This window comes from Phaethon aethereus (assembly GCF_964289735.1).
Source record: "Phaethon aethereus genome assembly, chromosome: 4".
Taxonomy (NCBI): domain Eukaryota; kingdom Metazoa; phylum Chordata; class Aves; order Phaethontiformes; family Phaethontidae; genus Phaethon; species Phaethon aethereus.
Window position 1 is genome coordinate 68,079,483 of NC_138578.1, and position 25,818 is coordinate 68,105,300.

Consider the following 25,818-nt stretch of genomic DNA (forward strand, 5'->3'; position numbering starts at 1 on the left):
AACCTTATTGGTGCCCAGATGCAGCCTCTTCCCATCCTCGCATGAACCCAGAGGTGTGTTAAACTCTGGATCAGACAAAATATGAGGTTGTAGAGTATCAAGGCTCAGAGAAGACTTTGACACAGTCTCTTGAATCTTAAGTGGCTGAACATCTGTGGTCTGTTTACATGTCCCTAATGCTTTACATGGTACTATAATACCAAACCCTGGATGAAGCTGAATTCCCAGTGCTGCTACTCTGCCAGGATCAGGGGGCGGCTTCTATCCCAGTAAGAAGAAAAACTGCTTTAGCTCAGCCTGCCAGATAAATGACCATTCTTTGGAATTCCATCAGGAAAACAGTTCTTCTAAAAAACATTTTTTCCTCTTCATCATACTTGGCTACTGGGAAAACTAGAAAAGTCATGCACAGATAAAGAGAAATTTGAATGCAATATAGAACTAAATTTCTCCCTGTTGTCATCTCTCCTGGCTTCTGGCCAAAGAGATTTGGTCCCCAGCTGTTGTGTCATCTTACTTATGCAGCCCAGCCATAGTGGAGTAAGGGTGATCCCCAAAAGCTCTTCTGAGTCTGGACCCAAGAGCCACAACCCTCCACAGTACCATCAGTCTCTGCTCCAGAAAGACCCTTTCTGGGGAGCTGAGATAATCAGCAGTAATTAGAACTAAAGTAAGATAGCTTTCCTTAAACAAGCCAACAAGTATCTGGCTCTAAACACAGTCCTAAAAATGCCTTTTGTCTATCACCAAGCGGAAAACCTCCAATTGCTTTCAGAAACCCACACATGGATCGGCTGTCTGTACCAGTTTCTTAAGCAGCATTTGTCCCACATCGCCAGTTTTAGCCACACATTTCTGCCCACATGCTGCCTATTCCCTTCGTTATTTTTCAGACGGCTCTGTTCCCCCAGCTAGTGTGCTGTACAGCCACACGAATAGCGGGGCTCGCACAGCTGTGGGGACAGCACAGTGCTGCTTAAGCTGGCATTGCCACCCAAGAAACAGCAGCCTTAGTGTGGTGTCCTTGGGATCCTGGCCCTTCCTAAAGCTTCCACACGGATTTCTTTGGGCCCTGCTTTCTGGGGGAGGGGGAGGAGGGAGAGAAGGCAGTCAATTAGTAGTAATGTTTCTGAAACAAGATTTTTGTCAAGTAGCAGCTTATTCAATATTTGATGGGTCATTCAATCACAGGTTATACAGTTGGATATGAACACTTGCAGTCTTCTTGCTTCTCAGCAAGAGAAGAGTTTAACTCATTTCTCAGCCACAGATTACTGAAAGGTTGGGGAAACTGCGGTATACCTAGTGAATAGAAAAAAATTGCCATCATTTTTCATGTTCTCCACACCCTAAATATTCCCTTCGTGGTGCACATCCATATTGCTTCCCAGAAGACTGAGACTAGGGTTCTTTTGCAGACTGCAAAACTAGTTAAAAACTTAAAAACAAGGGGTCTGAAAGAACATATTCCTGCTAAAGCTTTGCTGATCGGTGGTGTCTGCAGACTAATTTATCCTCATGTCTTGATCAATTGACTTATGGCATAATGATGTCATACTTTTCCCATTCAATCTCAGAATGTTCTTAATGATTGGAAATCTCTGGCTCTGGCTGTGCTTTACACCTTGTGTCATCTCTTACACTTCAGGAAATATCTTAGCAAGAGGTTCCACCTTTCAGTGGAGCTAACTAAAGGGCTCTCCAAGCTGTACAAGTCTTCATCATCAGCTCCCAGAATGAACCCACTTGGGAGGAACACGATAAATCAAACAGCATAGGCAAGGACATAATGCAGACAATTCACAATAATAAAGTAGCTGCATTAGTCTCAAAACAGCAATTCAAAGGAGCATAGGATTAAGCAAATACTGTATATGCCAGTTCATTTGCACCATGTGCTGAACCAAGTAATCAGAAGGGGAAAGGATAGTAGACATGTGGGACTATGTGTTGAAATACATTTGGAAAAGAAAATTGTTTCTGAAAAATATGAAAAAAATCTGGGTGCTTACAAGTCTGTGGCCAGGAGAGGCAAGGAAGAATGATGTCACTTCACAGACCTCAGAGATTTTATTTTTTCATTTCATAATTTCATTTATCAATTTTAGGAGTGGAAGGTTGTGGAGCTTAATATTGTCTACTCTGGAGTCTAGTTCAGACCCAGAGAGGAATTGCTATTTAACTAGAGGAAACACAAGCGTGGGAATTATTATGCAGAGGATAAGCAGCATGGGTTTCTCAGACATGCCTGGATGCTGTGAGTGAGTATATGCACAGTTTGGGCTTGGACACAGTCACGGGAATACGGCCACAGACTGACTGTGTTTTAGCTGGTTTAGACAATGCAGCTGTTTCCTAAGACTGTGTTTGTGTTGATCAGAGCAGGTGATAGGCATTTGGATCCTTTCAGCTGATCTTTGGATCAATAACGTTACTGAGGATGCTTTCCTGTAAAATATGATCAAAAACTGAGAAACTTGGTTGTTCAGATACTGTTGGGAAATATGTGTATTACTCAAAAGATGATAGTGGACTTACGCGTTGCCAAACATAACAACAGTAATATAGGGAAAAAAGACCCCAATATTCCGGTAGTCTGGGAAATGCTGGTGCATCTCTCTGAAACGTCATATGGCATATTAGCATATACCAACCCATTTCAACCACGGAAAAAATGTGTTTAATTCTCTTCATCGAGACCGCTTAAATATTGGAAGTTACAGTTTTTCCCTTGTAATATAAATGGTTGTAAGAAATGTAATTGAATTGTTACTTATTTAATTGGTAATAATTACACTTAACAATCTGTGCCACAAAAGATAATGGCTGTGGAAGTCAAAAGGCATTTGCACAGAAGTTTAACTTGGTGATAAAAGGCTGCCTCTGAGATGACTCACAAGAGCTGCAAATACTGTCCCATCTTTAAAGAGTTGAAAAAATCTGGTTTAGCTGCAGGGGGAAAAAAAAAAGAGGAAAAGAATTTTCTGTGTCCTTTCTTTTGCTGTTGAGTAGGACAATCTTATGCAATGTGACTGTAAAAATTAGAAGGGTCCTTAAAAATGCAGTAAAAAGTAGTAATTGTTTAGCTAGTTTAATTTTCAGTTCTTATAGTATCAGAATACCTTAAAATTACTCACAAAAGCATTGTTGATTCATAGATAGATGCTGTTAAATGACATAAAGCATCAGCAGAGAATCCGGTCAGACTTTGTATATATCGTAGGCTGTTGCATTTTACTGAATTACTGCCAAACTGAGCCCAGTGGCTTCCATTTCACTGAGACGTAACTGGTGTTTGGCAAGAGCAGAAAGTATCCTCACAGTGCCCATTTCGAATTATGGAATTATTAGTTTCCTTATTATATTGATGGGACATAGAGTAGTTCAGGGAACCATTGGAAGGTCTTTCTGGATGCCGCATGCTCTACCAGGAGGCTATTTTCTTGGGGGAAAAAAAAAAAGAAACGACCACAGGAATCTTAAGGTCTCAGTAACTCCTTCCCCATAAAACTGACTTCTCCTGACACTAGTGGTGATAATGAGAATTTGACGATTGTTCTGTGACTTGTGTGATATTTTCAGTCCTGGCTGGAACACATTAAAAAGCTGTTTTGAAGATAGAGGATACATTACTGTGATCACACTAGCAGAAAAGTTCAAAATCTGTCCTTGCTCTCTAAAAGCACTGAACTGCCTGAAGAAAATTGATGTGTTAGCATAGGCAAAATTACCCAAACCATGTGCCAGAAGTAAAATTCACATTGCCTTGCTCATGTAAGAAGATGTAAATTGTAAATATCTTTCTATAAATAAAGTATCAAAAGCCAAATCACAATTGTTGCTGTAGTCAGAGCTTCCAGAGACAGATACCATGTCTTGTGAGCTTCTGGGGAGATCATGGCTATATGCATAAGTAACGTATGGACAGTGCTATCTGCAAACGATCACAAACTTCAGCTTCCCAATCCAGAAATGTAGGTCTGTCCCATTAGTTCAGTTCTTCTTCACCATGGAAAACGAATGGACATCCCAGTCACCAGATCTGCAGCTGTCATTAGGTTGGCAATGTCCCTGGCACAAGTCCCACTGGCTGCGTTTCTGTGCGTAAACCTAGCAGAGCTACGGCACTGAGCGGAGAGCTGGCGTGTAAATACCCACCCAGGTGAGGTGTTGGCACGTTTTCTCAGGTAATTTATCCCCTGCCACCTCACTCTCTCCCGGACGGCGTCTGGGTACGATTCGCAGAGCAGCCTGGGCGAGGGAGGGTTTCCAGTAGGAAGAGGGGCTGGGGCCACCCTCCGCTGGCAGCAGGCAGAGCTGGGGTGTGTGTACCCACGCGCTGCTCTGTCACGCGCCCCGGGGGCTGGAGAACGGGCCTCACCCGTTTTAGCTGGGAGCCCAAATGTACCCACTGGTTCCACACCCATTAGTACTGGATCCTTGTGCACTGGATTGCCAAGTCATATAAACTTAGCCCAGCTCAGATGGGAGCAAAATGACTTTTCTGTTACCTTAACATAACATCCATCGTGGAATTTAGGCTGACTTTGTTCTGTGTGCTGGGCAATACCTGATCTGATGCTGGAATGGAACTGGCAGATGATTCTTCGTACGGCATGAAGCGTGCCGATGCAAAAGTAGTCTGTCAAATATTTTTGAAAAAATTTGAACTGGTCAAATTAATTTCTACAACCACATCTCTCTGCATCACGGGTACCCAGGAGCTTTAATGCCAAGGTTGCTCTGCTGCTGAAGCACAGCCTTAGTCGCAGAGTTAACGGCATTGAGAGCAGTGCTGCAGTGCAGTTGGTAGCACTGATACACGCACAGAAGACCTTTTTCAATATTGGTGTTATTGAGAACTTCAAATGAATGGATGCATTTGAAAGACTTCCCAGAAAATACATTTCCTGTTCAGCTGGCAGCTCAGGTATTCATCTAAGTAGTCTGTGGATTAAGTAATTTGACAACGATTGGAAAGGTTTCTTTTTGTGAAACAATTGTGTATCATTGCGCTCTCCTTTTTCCATTTCACCAGTACAACTAACCCAGAAATTCAGTGCAGACATATCAAGACACACACCGAGACCAGACAGCAGCCACACCAAGCAGTGTGTGATGACACCGGTGCATCTCAGGAACTACTGCAGAACAGGCTTGTAAAAAGACTGGGGATGGAAAAACAGAAGCAGGGAAAGGGTTAAGGAGATTGTTTTTTCCTATGTGCTTTTTAGCTCACTTCTTTACATACATGGGAAAGAGGGAGCACGGATCTCAGTCATTTCATGTCACAGAAGATTAGTGCAGGGGAGGTCAAGTTGAGGTAGAGCATCATGTGTTATAAGGCAGTTGAATGATCCGGTATCTAATTTATTCAGATACCAGGCAGATGGGGCAATCTGATTTTTCTAAGTGCGTAGCGACTGTCGGTTTGGTTTGGTACTCCTCCATCTTTCTGTCTAATGCTGTGCTGCAGTGCAGGGAGTGGGAAGAGGCTGGACTGTCCCCGTCTGGCCACAGCTGCCATGTCAACAGCACTTTTCCCTCTCAGAAGGGATGTTTAGATGTGTGTCCACAGGGGCTACCTCCACAGCACTGACAGACCCCCGAGCACTTGTGTGGGCGGGTGGTGTAGAATCACAGAATCACAGAATCATTAAGGTCGGAAAAGACCTTTAAGATCATCAAGTCCAACCGTCAACCCAACACCACCGTGCCCACTAAACCATGTCCCGAAGTGCCACATCCACACGTTTTTTGAACACGGCACTGCGAGATGCAGGCGTTCTGGGAAGCGAGGGCTGCGTGTGCCTGTGTGTTACACCTCCACCTGCCCGTCAGACCCACCCACCTTCAGCCCCATCCCTGTGTTTTGTACAGATCCTGAGAGAACTGCTCTGAGTACACTGTGTACAGTCGGAGGAAAAGTATTGATTTTGCTGTACCTGAACAGAATTCTTAACAGAAAAACAAACCTAATGTTGGTGGGGTTTTTTTGGTTTTTTCTCTTTTGACTTTTGCGCGTGGGTTTCTGTACTCACCATACAGCATTTGATCTATGTGAATATGGAGTTAGAGCTTGATTTTTAAGATGAGCACGACGCAGGCTCTGATCTGTGCAGGCACAATTTCAGAACCAGTAAAGAATTTTGCCCGTGTTTTATTGCCTGTATTTAATTGAAGTGCAAAGTAATAATTTCCTTCCTACCTACAAATTAGAGAATCAGCTGGGCAGTTATTACATTTTGCTGGGGCAATTACCAGGAACCATACCCTACTACATCAGCATTACTAAAAAGATTCAAAATGTAGCTCATCCACAATTCAGTGGGCCGAGGAACAGCTAGCCTGATCCAAAGTGTGTCCTTATTTATTTTGAGGATGTTGCTGTGAATTAAGTTTATTAAAACATTATTTCAATAATAAGTATAGTATACATTAATTGTGTTACTAATTATATTGTTATGAAAACAGTTTAAGCATTATTAACGCGCACACACTACCAATACTTAAAAGCATCATTGCCTGATGGTGATAATACAGCTTCACTAGTGGATGATCTATGACTGCAAGCATTAAATACTCTCTACTTTAAAGTCATTAATCCCTACTTTCTTCGAATACGTTTAATTAAAAAGTTCCATTTTCCAGTAATTACTGTTTTTATATAACCCCGAAATGGAATTTTATTGAGGCACAAGGTCTTTTATATAAACATCCATCTGTCCACAGCATAACAGTGCTGGGACAAGTTTTGTGGATGGGGTGAGAAGTGGAGAGATTAGAGAAGACTCTGTGTCCCTGTAAGAACTGTGAACTTTTGTCCTCTGTGTAACGGCTCTGGAAGATTTTTGCTTTCATAATTTTGGTACCAAACAAGGGAATTGCAGAGTCAATAGGAGAGAAAATCACGAAAAAACTGGTTTAGTGTCTAGTGGAGTTGCTTTATTAGTTTTTAAAGAAAAGCTCCTTCCTTATTCCTTTTTTCCTATGTCAGGCTCTGCACTACGAAGAATCATCTGCCTCTTACATTGTTCCTTTCTGTTTGAACACAGAATTAAGCAAACCTCAATTGCATATATAAAAATACATATACATATCTATATCTATGCTTCAGGCTGAGAGATATCACTAATAAAATAGAAAATATGTTGGTATTAATAAGGTTGGCATTCAAAAAGTATGAAATAAAGGCATGGAAGTTTGTCAGCTTATTAATCATTCCATTATAAGTGGTGTTTTTACTTTCATTGCTCTAACATCTAACCACAGTTCATTGGCTAAAGGCCAAGCTAGCTTTTGCATTGGTACATTACCATGCGGTGTAGTTCTGTACTTCTCTTCCATTTATTAATGCTGCAGACTTCCTACAATTCAGGCTAAAAATAGAACTGGTTATGTGAAAAACACTGCATTTGTGCTTGAGCTGCAGTATAGAAACAAGAGGATTTTATACGGACGGGGAAGAGAGTCATGACACAGAAGAGCTAGCTGCTTATACTCTGGAAAAAGCTTTCTTTTTGCGTGGTTGTAAATAAGATAAGAGTTGCTATGTACACGTTAGGCTGAAGGATGATTCATAGTTGTGGTATTGCCTCAGTATGTATGACTCTTCATGTGTATCTATTGTACGAAGGAAAGCTGATTTCTTGTACAAGGAAACCTGAAAATAATGCAGTGTACAAAAGTGAATTTGTAAAATCAAAGGCAAAGGTGATGTTTTGGTTTTCAGTCTAAAGAGTGTCTTCATCTCTGGCACCTATTTTGAAGTATCCTCAAAAAATTATACACTAAATTAAAACTTCAACCACACCACTAAATTTTTAGGCTCGTATTTTGGCCAGGCGTAGCCTCTCCTATTGTTCTGCTTTCAGTATCTCTCAGGCAGCATTCGCCCGAGAATGCTTCTCCAGACCGCTTCACCATGAAAACATTCCTAAACTTATTTCCAAGTTGTAATACAGCTGCACGCTAAAAATTGTCAGCATTCAAATGCAGTCCCTACACTCTTGATCTTTTTTATAATGCTGTGATTTGGTTTGGATCAGCAGTAGTTTGAACAAGACAAACAACATACCGGATTCCATCTGAACCTGAGGGAGCTGCCAGGGACACAGGTGAAGAGTGATAGTGGATGCATTTCATAGTCAAAATGAAAAGCGGCAAAACTGATAAGGTCTCATTGTTGCACAAATAGAAAAAGCTAACAGTTTGCATATCAGAAATATCAGGTGTTAGGATTTGACTCAGAACTGCTGAATAGTAGCTTGTTTGCCTTTGGAGAAATAGAGAGGAAGGAACTGTCACGCAGCAACATCATACGTGCTAGTGATGGGAGATGGCAAACAGGGAAATAGACCTTTCCGATGCTGTTGCCTAAAGATACTGTTTGGACTGGTTGTGATGGTGGGTTATTAAGGAATTCTGATTATTAAATATCTGCACTTGGCAAAGAATAGGAGAGGAACCAACCTCTTTCGAAGTGCACAACAGACTCGGAAGTCACCCTTGTTTTGTTCTTAACTCGGTACTATGTAAGAAATAAAATTGGTGTTAGGAGCAGAGGCAATAATAATGAAATGAGAATAAATTGTAAGCTGTGTGATTTTTGAACTATCTAGAGAAAATGTAATTAAGAAAGCTTTCAAATGTCATGTGCTTTGCACCAGGCCACCAAAACACAGTGAGGTAAAACAACAGCTACTGGGTTTCTGTGTTGATTCATAACCTATAATTGGCTGTAAAAAAAGGAGATATTAGTTCACAGGATGAGGCTCGATTAAAAAATATTTGGTCAAAAGTGCTTATTTCCTCCTCTTAATTACTACAGAACAGCTTTAACCCCCACATAATGGTGAAACTCCATCCAAATCCAGTATAGGCTGAAATCAATGAATCTGTTCTGATTTACATTAAAATTTAATTTTGTCCTGACAAGCTCTCTGAAATTGATACTCAGCGCAATACCAAGTGCAGTATAAAGGATCATATCATGCAGTCAACATGATGCACTTTGCAATATAATTTAACACTAATGTTAAATTAAATTACAAAGATAAATTTTATGGTCTCTCTTAAAATCATTTAAGAGCTTAATTCTGATCTGAGATGTGTAAGACACAAATCTTGCCTATTGATCATTGAATATACGGATAGTTGTGAGAGAAGAATCACACAATATGATGGGCTGTACAAGACTTTTTGTTATGATACAGGCTTGTGATTTGATGTATTGATCCTTTTCTGCACTTAGGATCTCTGCTCAAGCAGAAGGCTCAAGCAGGTCGACCTCATTGCAGAAAACAGCAATCTGTATACTTTGGGTGAGGCCAGATTGCACCAGGAGGTCCATAAGGAAGAGTTAGATGGTGAATTATTCAGATTCTGGGTTTTCACAGCCTTCAGAACTAAGCCCATCAGGAGGAAGATGAGACTTTTCCTGCAAGTCCTTTTGTTTTCATTAGCTGAAAATACATAGAACAACTGGATGCAGTTTGCCTCTGCCATTGGGATTCCAGGAGTATCTACTTGTGTTATTGAAACCAACTGCCCTTACGTTGCCCGATTTGTTATCAGAGTAAAAGGAAAGGAAGCAGATAACCTTCACTGTTCACTTTCGTGTAGGAAGTAAGAAGAGGCATGAGCCCAGCTGGTGCAAACAATATTAAAAGCTCGTAAGAGTTGTGTGATGCTGTTGAAGGAAGGGTTTTTCAAAACATCTCCCCATTGTACAGAGGGTGAATAGGAAAAAGAGCATTTACTGAGACAACCTTCTTTTAATGGCTGGGTAATGAGAGGAACAGGGAATGCTTTAAAGTTGCAAAGTTCTTGCAAAGAGTCCAAAAAATATAAATCTATTAAAAACAGTATTAAAACTTCAAAGAGAGAAGCAAAAATACAAACAATAGAGCTCCTTTCTAAACCCATAAACTATAGATCTAAATAGAAAGATTAAGCAAAATCGCAAGCATTGTGAAAAGAGATACTTTTTCAAAAAGTCTGAGAGGAGAGGGTTATTAAATAGTTACAGCTACTGGGAGGCCTAAAACATTTTTTTAATGCTTAAGAGTGTTGTGAAACAGAATTCATTCCAGCACATGCTGTAATGATGAGCGTACTGCCAAAGTGATAACTAATAAGGCAGACGTCAAATTCGTCTCCACAAATGCGACTCCAGCATGAGTGCTGCCCCTCAGACGGGGAAAGGAGAGCACGTCTGTCCAGTTCAGCATTCATTACATGGTGTCTTGAAGGTGCTTCACACCATTCATTACATATAAACTGAAGATGTAACTAAGACTGTGAAACGCTGCTCATGTCCAGCGTAAGAAATGCTTATTTTGGTACAACACCGAGCGCTAAGGAGGCTCTCAAATGAGGTTTACAGGAATGCTTTTCTGGTTACAGAAGTGCTGAGCCTGGAGCCCTTTCACTAGTGTGGGTGCACTGCAGGGAGTGGGGAACCTGAAGTCCCAGCTGGGATGCAGGGAAGGAGGGAGAAGCTTTGTGAATTGTAAAGGAGGTTGGGTTCCTTGCTGACCGGTTGCAGAGTTTTGATGCTGTCACCCATGTGACCACATGAAAGGGCGGAATTAATGGCCAGGAGAGCTAGCAAGGTTTCCATAACCACCTGCGTTGCTCCGGAGTGTGCGGAGGAGAAGGCCCTGGTGGATGTCGTTAGCTAGCTGATATGTTTAAAAAAAAAAAAAAAGAGGGAAAGAGATAGAGAAAGAAATTAAACTGGGGTTCAACACACTAAAGAAAATTAGCTGCAGCGCTGGTGATAGCTGTGCTGTGTTAAGAACTGCTTCTGTTTCCTACCCACTCATAGTATTTGCCTGGAAAAATACTTTTTTTTTTAAGCTTAGCCTTACCTGAAATGAATGCTGCTTCTTTCCATTCTCACTGTTGCTGGGAATTGAAATGGCTGCAGATACAGAGCAGTGTAAAAACATGATGAGCTATGTAGCTTGGGAGCAATTGAGCAGCTGAATACTGCATTATTGAGAAATCATTTGCTACCTCTGGGTGTTAGTGAGAAACTGGAGAGTCCTAGACTGGCATTCAGGGCAGAGCATAGGATGAATAAACATTACAGACTGCCGAGTATCTACTAGTGAATCCAGCATGGAGCTTCTGTAGTTGCATATCATCCCACTGCATCTTGCAGGTTTGGCAACACACAGGAAAGAAAGAGTGAATTCCAGGAGCCTTGTGGCAGAATTGGTCTTACATTGTTTCCTAAATGACCAAATTATCAATGAAATGAATGACATTTTGCTTAATGTGCAGCAGGCAATCTGCATAGCAAAACAGCCATATTTTGAAGTGACAACACGTGAGAACCATTTAAATATATATCAGTAGTCCTCAAGGGACTTGTAGATAGCTACATGAAATTGTTGTTTTCATGTGCATACCTTACTGTTGCCAAATTACTCCTGGCTTAGTATTTTCCCTCTTATCTAGTTGAGATAGGAATCTCTTCAGAACGAGGGACTCAGTAGTTTGTAAAATATCCGTGTATATCTCTGGCATTGTATAAATAATAAATAATAAGCTGTAGATGCTAATGATCATTGCAAGTGCTAAGCTGGAAATTCTAATTCCTAGCTTCTTAGGTGATTGCAAGTACAAATATTTCTTGACTCAGCACGGTGAGTAGTCACAAAACATGGAACCTTCTCCAGTGCAGACTGATGGCTGTTAAGTATATCCCAGACCCAGTAAATCTCAGGTTATGGAATTTGTCCCAGAATCTGCTCTTGCTATGCTATTGTGCTGCAGAATGAGTTTCTGTGTTTTTTAAAGCTAACACAAAATATCCACTCCATATGGTTTTGGAGACGTACTTAAAATATGAGCCAAGTTCAAGCTGATGCAGCGCTGTCTTGCTGAGCCCTGAACTAGTCTAAAACAATTTCTTTGAGAGGTGCGATCGATCGCATTCGTCTCAATGAGATTTTAAGTCAAAGCCGAAAGAAAGAAATTTCAATGACAGTTTTTAAACCTTTTCATTACTGTCTGTTTAAAGCAAATATATTTAATTCAGGAGTCAATGGAGTAAATGTGCATATACTGTATTTCCAAGCAGTTTCCCCCCTTCCTTCTAGATACCAAAAGCTCATATTGTTCCCCACCTATGTAGCAAAACCAAGGACTTCAATCTGCTTATACACTGCCAATTTAAAAATCTTTGGCACAGAAGGAATTGGAAATACAGGGAGAACAGTAGTCACGGCAAACAAGTCAGGGATTACCCTATGGTAATGGACTACTTAAGCTATTGGCGATACGAGCTGCCTTTTCATTCTGTCCCAAAGATCATCTAAGGTTTCACTAAAATAAATAAGCCTGTGCAGACTGGATTTTGAATTGTCAGGTTAAAATAACTACTTTTATAATTTAAATCAAAGTGGTTACTGAATTTGCTGCTTGCTACACTGAGTACTGCAAAATTTCAGAATTGATCATTTATTTATTCCATGTGTGTCATTACATGGGATGTACAATGAGCACTTCTTATTAGTGTCCATATCTTAGCAGGAGTATACACTGGCTTTTCAAAAAGTGAAAGCAGGTAGCAGACTAGTATGTTGAGTGATGGGAATCTCAAAACCACTTATTTTGGCTTAAAGTTTATCATGCAGGGAAGGAGCATGGATATAGTTGATCCACTGAAAAGCACTGATGGAAGAGACTTATATTTGACTTGACATACTGGGCAACAGCTTAGAACAAAGCAAAAGCAATCCCCTCCAGAAAAACAAGTATGTAAAAAAAACCTCATTTCTTTTGGTTCATAAAAAACCCAAAACATTTCTCATTTCTATCTCCAGGTTTTTAATGGAAAACAAAGACAGTTCTTAAGATGAAAATGTTCTGTATTCACATGTGATTCTTAAAAAACCACAAGCTATTTTCAGCAGTGAATTGCAAGCCGGCCAGTGAAAGAAGCAGCAATATGTTCCTAGGAAATTTTCATTCCTCCCTCTGTTCTGCAGAGGAATGATACTTACATTAATTTTGAAAAACAAGCATGAGCAGAGAAATTTAAACTCCGCTATAAGCCTTCCCTATTTCTAACACCAAAGAAGGAACTGTATGGAGGACTGCAGCAAAGCATTACTGTTTCAGTGCCATACTGCTGGGACTGCAGGGCACTTGTACAGGGCTTCGACACCACTCCTGGAAGCCAGACGTTCAGGTATAGCTCTTTCACAGGGGCTGAAAGAATACCCATAATATGTCCCCTTCCTCATCACAGATGTATCAGTAACATATCATGGACCTCTGGAAATCTGTACCTGTGGATGTCCATAAAACAGTGTGCAGAGACATTTCAGTTCTTTCCAGAAATCCTCCCCCACTGAAGTCAATGGGACCTTTCCCAGGGAAATGCACTGGGGCCAGAATCTCACCGGCAGCGTTAACTGGAGCCGCTCTCTCTGGAGCACATACAGGGCATGCAGGGGGAAGACTGCATTTCAGCATAGAAATAAAATGTCACTGTGTTCAGATTTGTTAGTCAATAACTCGAAATCTTTGCGGAGGATAAAAAAATGAGCTCTAAAAGAAAGCACTGAATCCCTTCAAGGCTGCACGGTGTATTCCAGGTATACGCAAGGATTGTAAATTCAGTAAAACTTCAGGGAATGTCAGGTTCCTTGCTGGTTTCATTCAGAATACCTCATGTTACATGATATGTTAAGATTTTTAAGTCTCATCTACGTGAAAATTTTAGACATTTCCATTTTTTATATTGCGGTTAGTGAAACCTTTGCTTATGCAGATGAAACTGGTGACCATGGGAAGACACAGTTCTCACAACTTGCTGCATTTGGTAGACTTTGGCACTCGTCGGCTGCCCAAGCACTTACTGACCAGCTGTGTTTCCTGCTTTAAAGAAACTGGCTGGTGGTTAGCTCAGTCTCACCACCTAAGCACTGCGAGACTCGAGTCCGACTGAACTCTTTTAAACTGCAGAAGGCACTGAGGGACTGAAGGGCTGCAGTGCTTTTGTGCGCCCCGCACGGCAGCGGGGGAGGCTGATAGCCGGGCCAGCTCTGCCACCTGCAGCCCACAGCCGGCGGCACCGCCGCGCCGGCGCCGCAGCGCACCCTCGCTGCGGCAAGGGGAAAAATTCTCATGGAGACAGGAGGTCTCACTGAAGAGGGTAGCTGCTGATTAAATTAGCAATAGAATACATAAGCTTATGGTATGCCGAAGTAAGGTAAAAGAGAGCTTCCACATTGGTCTTTCTGCTAATCCTCCCTGCAATCAGAACGCAGAATAGAATCAGAATAGAATAGAATAGAATAGAAACCCCGTGTTAGAACAAAAATCGTAAGGCTAAAATAATTCTTGGTGTGGCTGGAGTGATCTCAGAGCTGAATCTGACCCCTTACCTATGAAGGCCGATTTTGGCTCGGCTGATAACTGAAGTATTACAGGAAATTACGTATGGATCCATATCCTCAGAACCCTCTAACTCCTGTCTGCAGTGCCTCCAGTATCTCCTCGTATAACTCCCTTCTTAAAATACACTGTTTTCTGAAACCTATAAATGCTAGTCTTCTCCTCTGAAAAAGAGTCATTAAAAAAATAAAATAAATCAAATCCTTCCAGATGTGTTTTACTAACGCAAAAAAAAATTTGCTTTATTATGTTCCCTACTTTGACTTCCCTGAGCCCCAAGGGTGTAACATTACCATTTTCTCAAGTTGGATCCAGGCCCTGTAATTGATGAATTGTCCATAGGATCCATATGGAACTCTAGCAAAATCACTGACAGCACCAAAACGTGTGCTTGTGTCCCACTGTGTGCTGGGCACCCACACATATAAACTTATCATGCCAGTGACTTCTCTCACTGTAAAGCACTGTGCTCATCTCTAGCAATGGATCCAACTCACGGTGAAACGGCAAGCGGTTCCGTAGTAATGGTCAGACATCACTGAGATGAGTGAAAAACATGACTGGAAACTAATTCTTATAATATTGGGTTACTAAGCATCATGTGGAGTTCTTTCAGTATGTTTTAGGATTGCAGAGGGCAAGTATATAATCTATTATGATTCACATTCTTCCAAATGTGTTTTAAAAGCCGAGAAGCATAATTTTTCATCTAACTTCGGGCTTTGTTCAACTGCCCACACGGTTAAGATACCTTCTAGTGCCTGAAACATCCACATGGAGCCTTGTGTCCTTCTGGGACAGCAACAGTGGTCAGAGAGTTCCAATCCAGCATAACCTAGGGCATTTCAGCTGGTGCTAGACACCTATGTGTAGGCAAATGAGTCCCACCTCTTGTGTTGTCTAAACGTGGAGCTTGGAAATCTCTAACTGTGTCTTGCCAAGCATTGCCATTATAGTGTCTGGGTTCCTAGAAATGTAGAAATTATTTCTGTGATCATACATCATCACTGCACTAAACTCTTTAAGTCTTTAGTGTATTTTGTGGGTGACTGATTCTGAGCTCTGCAGGAAATGCTTGTAGAAGAGATTGATTTTCTTGGTGTTCCAAATATTATTATTATAGTACTACAGTAAAGACTTGTACATTTTAATATTGTCCAATGCTTGAAAAAATGTTAAAATAGATGCTTTGAAAAGATTAGGTAATCTGTGGGGAATAGGCAGTCTAAGCCTCAGGCTTCTTCTATATGCCGATGAATGTAGGAGTACGTAAAACATTTCATTAGCTTTGTTTTAAGAAGTCACTTCGTTAAATGATGCAGTCAAACCAACCTGCAAGCTATCCTGCTCACTAGCAGTTAAAGGTGGCAGGTGGGTTTGGCCAACCTAGCTCTTAAATGTGTCTTATCCCCACATTTTTAATCTAGCTTTTTGCAAAAACCAAGTTACTCATTGTCACTGGCAGGTTCCTCAGACATAAGATAATTGGACCACAATCTTTTCCTCTTCCAGCGATTTGGTTTGAGTCACTTTAGATATCAAGTAAGTCTCAAAGGTCCCTGGAAAAGACTGTGAGATTTAATATCAATCATTGTTAAGTCGGTTAGTTTTACATTTGTGACCAACTCACATGAGCCAGAGACATTTAAAATGGACTTGTCACTACAGAGTGCAATGCTCTCCTATTACTCAGGCATCCAAAGATGACCTTACAAATTGCAGACTTTAGTGGGAGAAAATGTTTTTGAATTCCCCAGTCCCAGAACCAGAAGAGGAATTCACGCAAGTCCGTACAGCTTCTAAATATCCAGGAGATGAGACTGTCCCATGTCCCAGCGCAGGGGCCCCGGTGTATGTCGTTTTGTGTCCACGCGTGTGAGATCAGTCAGGCATTGCTACATTTTGGGTCCGTATCCAATTCTAATCTGGTATGTGAAGTGAAAGACATTATAGACAGGATTAGCAGTCAAGATACCTGCAGACAGCAGGGACCTCGTAGTCCTCCCCAGTGCGCATTACGGTTAGCGCACAATAGGAAACATCTTTGCCAGATGATAAAGAAGAAACATTCCGTTTGTTGCCAACAGTAAATACATACAGAGGAGTAAATGTGTCATGAATAAAGTGTCCCTAAGGAAATCTTGGAAGACCCTACGTGTTTATTTACATACTTTTAGTCCCAGCAGCTGTAGAGCTATGTGAGTGTAGTGCTCTGCCCAGGCTAACTAGTTTGTTAAGAATTATCACAGCTATCTTTTTCATGCTAGTTATTATCTCCTCACAATGAGACAATTCAGGGAGCCCTGCCAGAAACCCAGACTTTTGAGAACCAAAGCAATGGTGTCAATTATGATCACAAGTCTCTCTCTCACACACACACAAAATCTGAGCAAGTGCCTGGGGTTTACAGAATAAATTGAATAAGAACTCAAAATACAACACCTCTTTCACAGCATAGACGGAATCCTGCATGTATTTTAAGACCTGATGCTCTTTATTTTTGCCAGAATATTGAACCAGAGGAAAATCTGAGCCCAACGTGCACAATCTGATAGGAGCTCTCTGTCTATTAGATTACCTTGCAGATATTTATCTACAAAAAGATATGTAAAAAGTCTATGTAAGAAAAAAGTCAATAAGGCAACTGCAGATTCAATTTTTGCAGTTGGAAAAAAATAATTCCTCATACTGAAGCTCTTCATTCTCCCTGCTGCTTTATGTTATCTCTGTTTTAACTGCTGTTAATGAAAGGCTCATCAAAAGGCAGTGCCAATTCACAATAATATTTAAATGATGAATTAATCTCTTAGTCCTCATGGCAGCTCCCTTTCAGCTGTTTTCCCTGCATACTTTACATCTCCATTTATATGACTGAGAGTGGGGTGCACATGGGGAGAATGGAGCAAACATTGATTGGCTCTGCAGCCCCAAGAGAAGAATTTGCCTCATGCCTTATATATTTGTAAAGGCACGGAAGGAAAACATCGCCTGCTGAAGTAAATTTAAGATTGTCCTTCAGCAAGACTCGCTAAAATTAAGTAAATAACTCAAAGCAAGACTCAGCTTAACTTAGGCCTTTCTACAGTTGCCATTCTAACTTCTAATAATTTGACCAACTTGTTGCCTTACTTCTGCTGGTTAAAAAAAAAAGCCAAACCTTCCCCTGTTTCTAAACGCAGTGCTGCTTTGAAAAGTGACCCTAAAAATGGCATGCAGGCTCCATGTTTATTCTGCGTCAGCTATTTCCTTATCGAATGGGCTCAGTTAGCAAGTAAGGAACCTTTTCCTCCTATGTGCCAGCCCTGCAAATTTCAAGTGGAACTTAGGGGTCAACCCGGATTTTTTCTTCTCATGTAGGACGACCCAAAAAACAAGGATCCTGCAAGTGTCAGTAAGCCCTCAATTACATGTGTGCAGTTCTGTAGTCTTCTGTGGCTTTGCCTAGGGTTTAACTGACCGGAAGGGATTCTTTCGTGATAAACAGGAGGGAACAGAAAACAGCTCACTGTGTTCTTTATGCTAGATCTGCTGTGCTAACAGGAGCAAAAAGCAGCGAACAGTGATTTTAATTATTAAGTGAACAGACAGAAAATATGTAAGATTCTATTTAAAAAAGGTGTTTGCTTGAAATTCCATGTTTTCAGAAATCTCCATCTTTAACATAATAGAGCATTACAGCTGACAAGGAAAGTAAAATATTTTCCTTTTTTTCTTGGACAGGCCATTCATCTGATGGGAAGAGAACGGATAGTCCTCATAATGAGAAAGGAACAAAATTATTTGCATTATTTTGCATGCAATAGAAAGATAAAAGATCATGTGTACAACCCTCAGTTTTGGGTAGTCTTCATTGTGGAGTGCAGCAAGTCAGAAGATGACTGTGTGTCCATTTTGCCAGATGGGAATGACCCGCTCTGGGCATTTTATTATTTATTAATTCATCTTGGCAGCTTTGGCAGTCAAGCATGAAGATTTTCTGCTCTTCTGAAATCTCTGTATTCTGGAAGACCAGAGTTGAAGTTTATCTGATTTTTTTTTCAAAATATTTAAGATAGCAAATAGTGAGCAGAAGTTTTCTCAATTCAGAGTTTTGATCTTGCAACCCCAGTGCAGCTTAAACTGAGCTGTACAAGGCATACTCTCTTAGCAAGGGTAGAAAAAGCCAAGAATATACTTTCCAGCTATGTAAATACTGATCAACTGAGTCTTTGCTTGGATGAAATCATTCTATTCTGACTTTTTCTTCCAGTTGTGTGTAATACTGGAGCCAATGCAGGAACTGATGTCAAGACATAAAACTTACAATCTAAGTCCTCGAGACTGCTTGAAGACTTGCTTGTTTCAAAAATGGCAGAGAATGGTGGCCCCACCAGGTATGTTTCATTTCCAGTATTTTACTTATTTTATGGTTAAATTAATATGGAAACAATGGGAAAATTTACTGCAAGTTTACTTACAAAGGAAAGTAATAAGAATTAGCACTGTTCCAAAAGTAAGCCTGAAAATGATTCTGATGTTTTATGATTTCAGTCTGGCCCAACTGATTTATAGATGTGCACATTCAGATGGTTTCACTATGACTAGGATATAATTTAGTACAAAAATATGTGTAGATGGAATGCAAAATGCCTACTGGCTCCATTAGAATTCATCGTTTGTATAATTCAACTTCCTGCTGTGACTCTGAAATTACAGCTACAATTCATAATTAATTGTCTTTGAGACTAATATAATGTTATTTACAGGCCTGGACCTAATCTCCTTCCTCTTACACCTCAAAATAATAACTCTCTCTTTTTTCAGATTATTAAAGATTTGTATATCTAAGACTATTCACATGGGTGCCCAGGCCAAATTTTGAAAAGTACAGTTGCCCCTCTGTTCTTTCCCTATTTAAGAAAAGTTGTGTAATCGTCCTGATTCGGTCTAAGTTTGGAAGACTCGCAGAGAAATGGCATTCAATACTCTCTAACGTATTCACTTGGGAGTGGCAGTTGTAAAGATGGAGTCCACATCAGAGGCAGAAGGAACTGAAATGGTAGTGGCTCGTATCCTGTATCGATGGCAGCAGTGAGGCAGAAAGCTACCTTTAGCCTTTGCCTCTGGCTGGGTCGGTTGAGGCTGTACCCTACATCAGAATAAGATCCAGAATTTTGTTTAGCACCAAATGTTACTTGCTGTGTGACCTTCAGCAAGTTACATGGTCAGTTTGAACGTCATGATAGACATCGTGATACTCCTGTTGACAAAATGCTTTCAAATATCTTTATAGATAATGCTGGGAGAACTTCATTAGTCCCTTATACAAAATTGAAAGCAGATTCCATTGGTTTGGGTCCAAATATCCTACAGTTCATATGTTAAACCTAGTACTACTAGTAATCATAGGAATTTAAAACTAGATGAAAAAATATTTCAGCACTTCTGCTTATGGATCATTTTAGTTAGTACACACTTCACAATATCTGCCATTTGCTTTCCTTCTTACCATTTTATTGCAGCAGAACCCACAAGACAACCGACAACCAAACGGAGGAAAAGGAAAAACTCTACCAGCAGCACTTCCAACAGCAGTGCTGGGAACAACGCAAATAGTACCAACAGCAAGAAAAAGTCAGCTGCTGCAAACCTGAGTCTATCAAGTCAGGTACCTGTAAGTCTCACTTTCTTTTTAGGCCTGAATCGCTTATGGTGCTTTAATTCTTTCCTTGCATTGTAAAGAAGGTGCATTCTTGAGCCTAAACTATCACAAGCAGAAGGTGAACTTGCACAGCGTGCTGTGGAAGCTGGGGAATTAGCGGAGAGATGTGAAGAAGCCATTCTGCAGTGCAGCTTTAACAAATGACCCTGAAGCAGGGGTATCCTGAGGACCAGATGTTATTCTTTTTAAAGCCTGGCCCAACTCCCCTTCTTGTCAGTGGGAGTTCTGCCGCTGGCAGTGGGACTCAGACTGGGCCTCGTGTTGTTAGATACAGCATGAGTCTTGCAGGCTTTCACCTGCCAGGTGCTGAGTGAGGATGAGTCCCGGTGGAACAGGACAGCCGTACCTGAGCAGACCGCTGGTCTCTCTCCGTTAGTACCTTACCTCTAATTGGTGCCGGGTTCAGGTGCTTCAGTGGAACAGGTTATGAATTAACTTGCCTGCAGAGGTTATCTCTTTTTCCAACCACTGCACGTGCAGGGGGTAGATCCCCTGGAATCTGGGTCTCAGCTTATCCACGCTGCTAGCTGCAACTGTTGACATCCTAATTATATAGGGAAACACCAAGTCTTTTCCAGAACTGTACCAGCACTTTAATAATCACATTTATTGCCTTATTCACAACATAGGGGTAATCAGACCCCAAATTGTGACCAGGTTTGCCTTAGTCAATAAGAAGATGGCTTATGCATTTTAAAGCTAGGGAAATTTAATTTCGTGTTATAGGAACTGTAAAGTGGTATCTCGGGAATAACATGCAGGGATTTTTATTGGATTTCTGATCAGCAGATAAGAAAGGGTTAGGTCTCTTCTGAAGCCTGACAAAGAATATAGGCCTTTTGTTAGCACAAAGCAGGCAATTCCTAGGAAGCTTGAACACCCAGATAAAAAGAGGAGTAGACTAACACCAGTGAAATGAAATTAAGATTTTTGTTTAGCAACTGATTCAGCAATCCACTAGCTTACAGAAGCTTTGGGCTTCAGTACATTAAACTCATATTTTTCCCTCGTCATATTAAGATTTTCACGTGGCTTGCATCCCCAGAGTCAGGGTTTTTTTCCCTAATATACGCATCTCTGGGTTTTTCTGGCAGCACAAAGCAGTCAGAAGGCCAGCTACCTGATCCCCTGGTGGCGGGAGCCACTGCCTCACCAACTGTGTCTGCCAGAAAACCTCTTGGATCAATAATCAACCATATTTAAGAAAAAATCAGCAATTAGGTGTAAAACTGAGCAACCAGCTAGTTCCCTGTTGTCTCCAAGTTTTTAAAGTATCTCGGCTACTCCCTGCTCTGAGTTCAGTTCAGTAGGACCAGAATCTGACCCTCTGCCTCTTTTCAGTCTGCTCCTCCCTGGAGAGATGACTTTTGTTGGCTTCAGTGGTAGCCACATGTGCTCGTATGCTTGAGTGTAATTAAGCCCTCTGATAGTTACCTGTCACCCCCACAGATATTCAAGCTGACTTCAGGTACTGAAAGGCTACTCCTGACAGATGAAGCAGTCAAGGTTACTCTTCCTGATGGAGATGATAGTTGAGCATCTGAGACATAATGGTGAAGTTTATCATGGTATGAGGGATGGATTTTTAGTCTTCATTGACGTTCAGGATGCTGCATAGTCAATACGTTTCAATGTTGTTTGCTCTCCGTACCAGAGTAGCAAACTGGTACGGAGGTCCAAACTCTTTCGTATGGAGGATCAGGTTCCATTTTTAGGACTCTTCTCCTTTCCCACTGCACAGTGGAAAACGCTCAGCTGTTCGGCTTGACATACTAACAGCTCTTCCCATCTTCCCCACAGCAAGCACAGCAAACCAGATGGGATTGATGGTTGGGCCACCCTGTAGAGTAGACAGAACTCAAAATAATTGTAGCAGTAGGATATTTTGGTGTAAAACTGTTCAACACTTTTCGGTTAAATAGAGAGATGTTACCGTGTTTCTTCAAAATTATGCATTCTTTGAAGTGGGCCTTATTACAGGCATGCCACTGCTTTCTGAATTTAACTGCAGGTAGCAGTAACTTGCTTTCTGTTCCTTTCTCTTTACCTTGAAGTGAATCATTCAGTAGTTAATATTTGATTTTCCTTATATGCAACAGAAGACAAGATATCCTCAAACACAATTTGACATTTTTCTGCTAACTAAAAGTTTCGTTTGGCCATAGAACTTTCTGTGATTCACACAAGGACTTTCCTGCTCAGTAGAAAAAAACCTATCAAAATAATTCATTTTCAGTATTAAAAGCATTTCCCCCCTCATTATTAGAGAAGAGGAATGAAATCCTCTTCTGCATCTTCTGTCCAGATGACTCACATAAGCAGAGCTAGTTTCAGTTCCACTTTTCCCATCATCCTCTCTGGAGAACCCCAACAATGAGCTCATACCCATACCAAACTTGGATTAATATGAAGTCATGAACTCCAACTTTCTCTTTTCCTACAGTGATTTCTTCCCAGCCAGCGAAGACAGTCTCTCCACCATAACAGAATCTAACTCCTAATTTCCTGTCACTTTTATGCTCCTATGTTGGTTTCTCTTTGATAGTAACTTAATCCTGGTTAGAGAATGTTTTCTTAGCCTCTATTCTATGTAATGTTTCTCAGTTTAGGACATTAGTAATTACTCAGTTTTGCTCATACCGTAATGCTGTGTACACTAAGGCAAATGTGTTAACTTACCATATCCCTCATCCACATTTCTCACCCACACCATTAACTTCTGTTTCTTTAATGAGGTCTTCATGTCTGGAGAGGCAAATATTCCATGTTCAGGACAGTGACAGCTGGAGTACCATCAGCTATGACAAAGCTTGAAACTTCAGAGAGATTTGTTATTTTCCCCGTAGCTCTTTCCAGATCTTCAGATAAATACATGGGGCTAAGCAAACCTTGATCAATGAGATTGACCATTTTTTGTCACATACATGTTCTTCTTCAGTAATAGGGTGTTGTGCCATTTCCTCTACCTGCGTTATTATCTGATCAGTTCTTCAGGCAGGTTCTTCTGCTGACAATACAGAGCCAAGCCCGGAAAGGCAAATGATGTGGTTGTATTTCCATGCATGGGTCAGGTTGGCATTGCACCCTGAAGTTCAGTTGCTGCAGCCTAATCAATCAGAATCATTTGTGCCCTTTGTGTTGCCTTAAATTTATGAGTGCTTTGACTGTGTTGACACATTGTGATACATCTTTAATAACACAGTCTAGAAGAGCATCTTAAGGGTCTCTGCCAGTGAGTGGGTATGCATCTTCCCTCTCATCAGTAATTTGAAAAGGGTCAGTTGCAGTTTGTCCTCATATCTCTAACTATTTTTTATACTTTCTCAACCCTGCTAAATAAAAGACAAAGTTTTGCCCTTTTGACAGTCACTTGCACTCTATTACATTCATTTTCTTTTATAATGTGGTTTCTGTGATTCTGTTAGTTCTTGTGCTACTGGTTGCAGACCATCAGCATCTCCTCTTGTCAATATGACTCTTCCTGCCCAAGTCCCTTGTTTAATACCTTTCCTACATTCTTGAAATGAATGTAGTTAGCCAGTGTGCTACATGATGGCACTGCACAACTCATGCCTAGGTTACCTGTCCAGTGATTCTTTTGACCTGAATCTGTAAGTCCTGAGGCAACACATTGTAGTGTGTTGGAAGTAGAACCAAAAGTCTCTCTAATAGTACAAATTTTTCTCACCGGAAGTTTTCTTCTCCGAGGCTCTCATTGGTGCAGGCTCAACACTTCCAGTGATTTCCACAGATGCATTGGCTTCTTTTTAGTGTGTAAAGAAAGTTGACAGAACAAGGATCCAGAAATTGTAGTCCACTCAGCTCTCTCAGTCTCAGCAGTTGCCAATCATTTGAATTGTTCTCAGATTTGTTCATGTCCTCGGTCACGTCTGATCTTTGGAAGAAACATTAACCCATTGTGCAGAAACTGGAATTAACAATTTCCTCTTTCCTCCAGACAAGGAGCAAAGATGGGCAAGACTCCTTCTGCAAGGTTCATAGAAAACCTGCCTTTCCATATTAGCCTTCCTATGATTTTAAATAAATTCATTATCTAATTTGTGTGTGTCACTGCCTTATCACTTACACAGTGATAATTTCGTCTAATATTTGAAGCTAGCTGCAGTATTTTCCCTAGTCTTTGCTCAGTTTTCAAGCCTCTTTGCTGGCTGAAATCATATTCCTTTGCATTGTTCATATTCTCCTGCTTCAGAAAAAACTTTCTTGCAAGCCCCAGCCCTTGTACGTAGAGCAGTGACTTGTACACTGTGATCTGTGGATTACAGGTATACGCAGGATCATCAGAAGAGGTCCATACAGCCATATCACCTAAATATCACTTTCTGTTAAGTTTAATTAAAAATGTGCTCATCGATCCATTTTCATCTATTTGAATTTGGAAATTTAACAACAATGCACAACTCTCACAAACTCTAAGTATCATTGCTCTAGGCTGCTCCCAGACACAACCATAGAAATTAATAGGTGGATTTTGCTTTCATTTACTAATGAAGATCCTGTTGAGTGTAATACTGTAACCATGAACCCAGTGAAATATCATTTGTGTTGGAAAGAATAAAGCATCACTACATGCCACTAAGTAAATCAAATGTTCTTTGTTACATCCAGAGTCTTAATTAGAGCTTCCTTGCACTCTTTAAGTGAGTTACAGACCTCAATAATCTCGCTTTCTCTTTGTAGTTCTCTGTAAGCTCCTCAAAAGCCAAATCCATAAATAAATCTGCTAATGTGGAAGGGAGCAATACAATCTCTTACGTGTTTCAGAAACAGGGGGTACGTTTAGGTGGTTTGTAATGGATGTAGTAGTACCAGAGCTACAGTCCCAGGGCCAGAAGATGAGTGTCAGAAATTATCCCATGTCTCAGAACTGTGCAATTCAGAATCTAAGATTTAGCCGTAAGGAGATGAGAGTGAACAAATTGGTTTCCAGTTGTTGCGCTTTAGGAAAAATATTCCAAACAAGACCAGAATGTCAAGTTAACAGAGAGGACTATGATGAGATGTGAAAGATAACTATTTTCCTCTGGAAAGTGTTTACTCTGAAGCCTAATTAAAATGTCAGTTCTGCTTCCATAGATCATTTCAACACCAATGTCAGTCTGATGTTTTTGTCTTGGAGGCAGTGACCATTACAGGTGTGGGCAGCAATGGGGCTCTCAGTCATTAATAATTTTGTGGCAAGGAGCTAAGAAATCAATTATTAAAATAATCACCACTAACAATTCTGTAAGAAGGAAGAAAGGCAGGAGGAGGTACCCTTCTTCTTTTGACTTAGCACTTAGAGGTATGCTGGCTGCTAAAACTAGTGGAACTTTCAGTCCTTGGAGTATGAGGCTTGCTTGAACAATATACTTGATAGTTTCAGGTGTTTTTAATTATCTCAGGCTTGTGAAGCACTGTTCTCCTACTTCTGGGGACTGTGACACCTGAGCTACGAACTAATCACCGTAACACATCGAGTGGGTCTACATATTAACAGCAGCAAAGATGGCAGGCACAGGGATGGGGACTTTTACGTGGCCCACCACACATTTTTGCCTCCAGACTCCAGTAAGACATTGTTTAGCTATCAGATGATCTTTAATAATCCCAACTTAAAAAGTTTGTTTACGTAACTGGGCATAGCAGAGCTAAACTATGAGGCTAGGTATAAAAAGGATGAAGCCCGAGAAATGACC

General features: G+C 40.8%; 1 protein-coding gene across 3 annotated transcripts in view; it reads left to right on the plus strand.

The window, feature by feature from the left end:
• The window catches only part of LDB2 (LIM domain binding 2), a gene marked incomplete at its 5' end in the record, with an annotated part of 217,511 nt that overhangs the window by 187,908 nt on the left and 3,785 nt on the right, over positions 1-25,818 (plus strand). For 2 of the 3 annotated variants that reach the window (XM_081999460.1, XM_081999462.1), the window contains 2 exons: positions 18,668-18,791; positions 19,920-20,071. In XM_081999460.1, coding sequence (XP_081855586.1) covers positions 18,668-18,791; positions 19,920-20,071 — 276 coding nt within the window. The remainder of the gene's footprint in view (positions 1-18,667; positions 18,792-19,919; positions 20,072-25,818) is intronic. The other variant, XM_081999461.1, reaches the window with a different exon arrangement.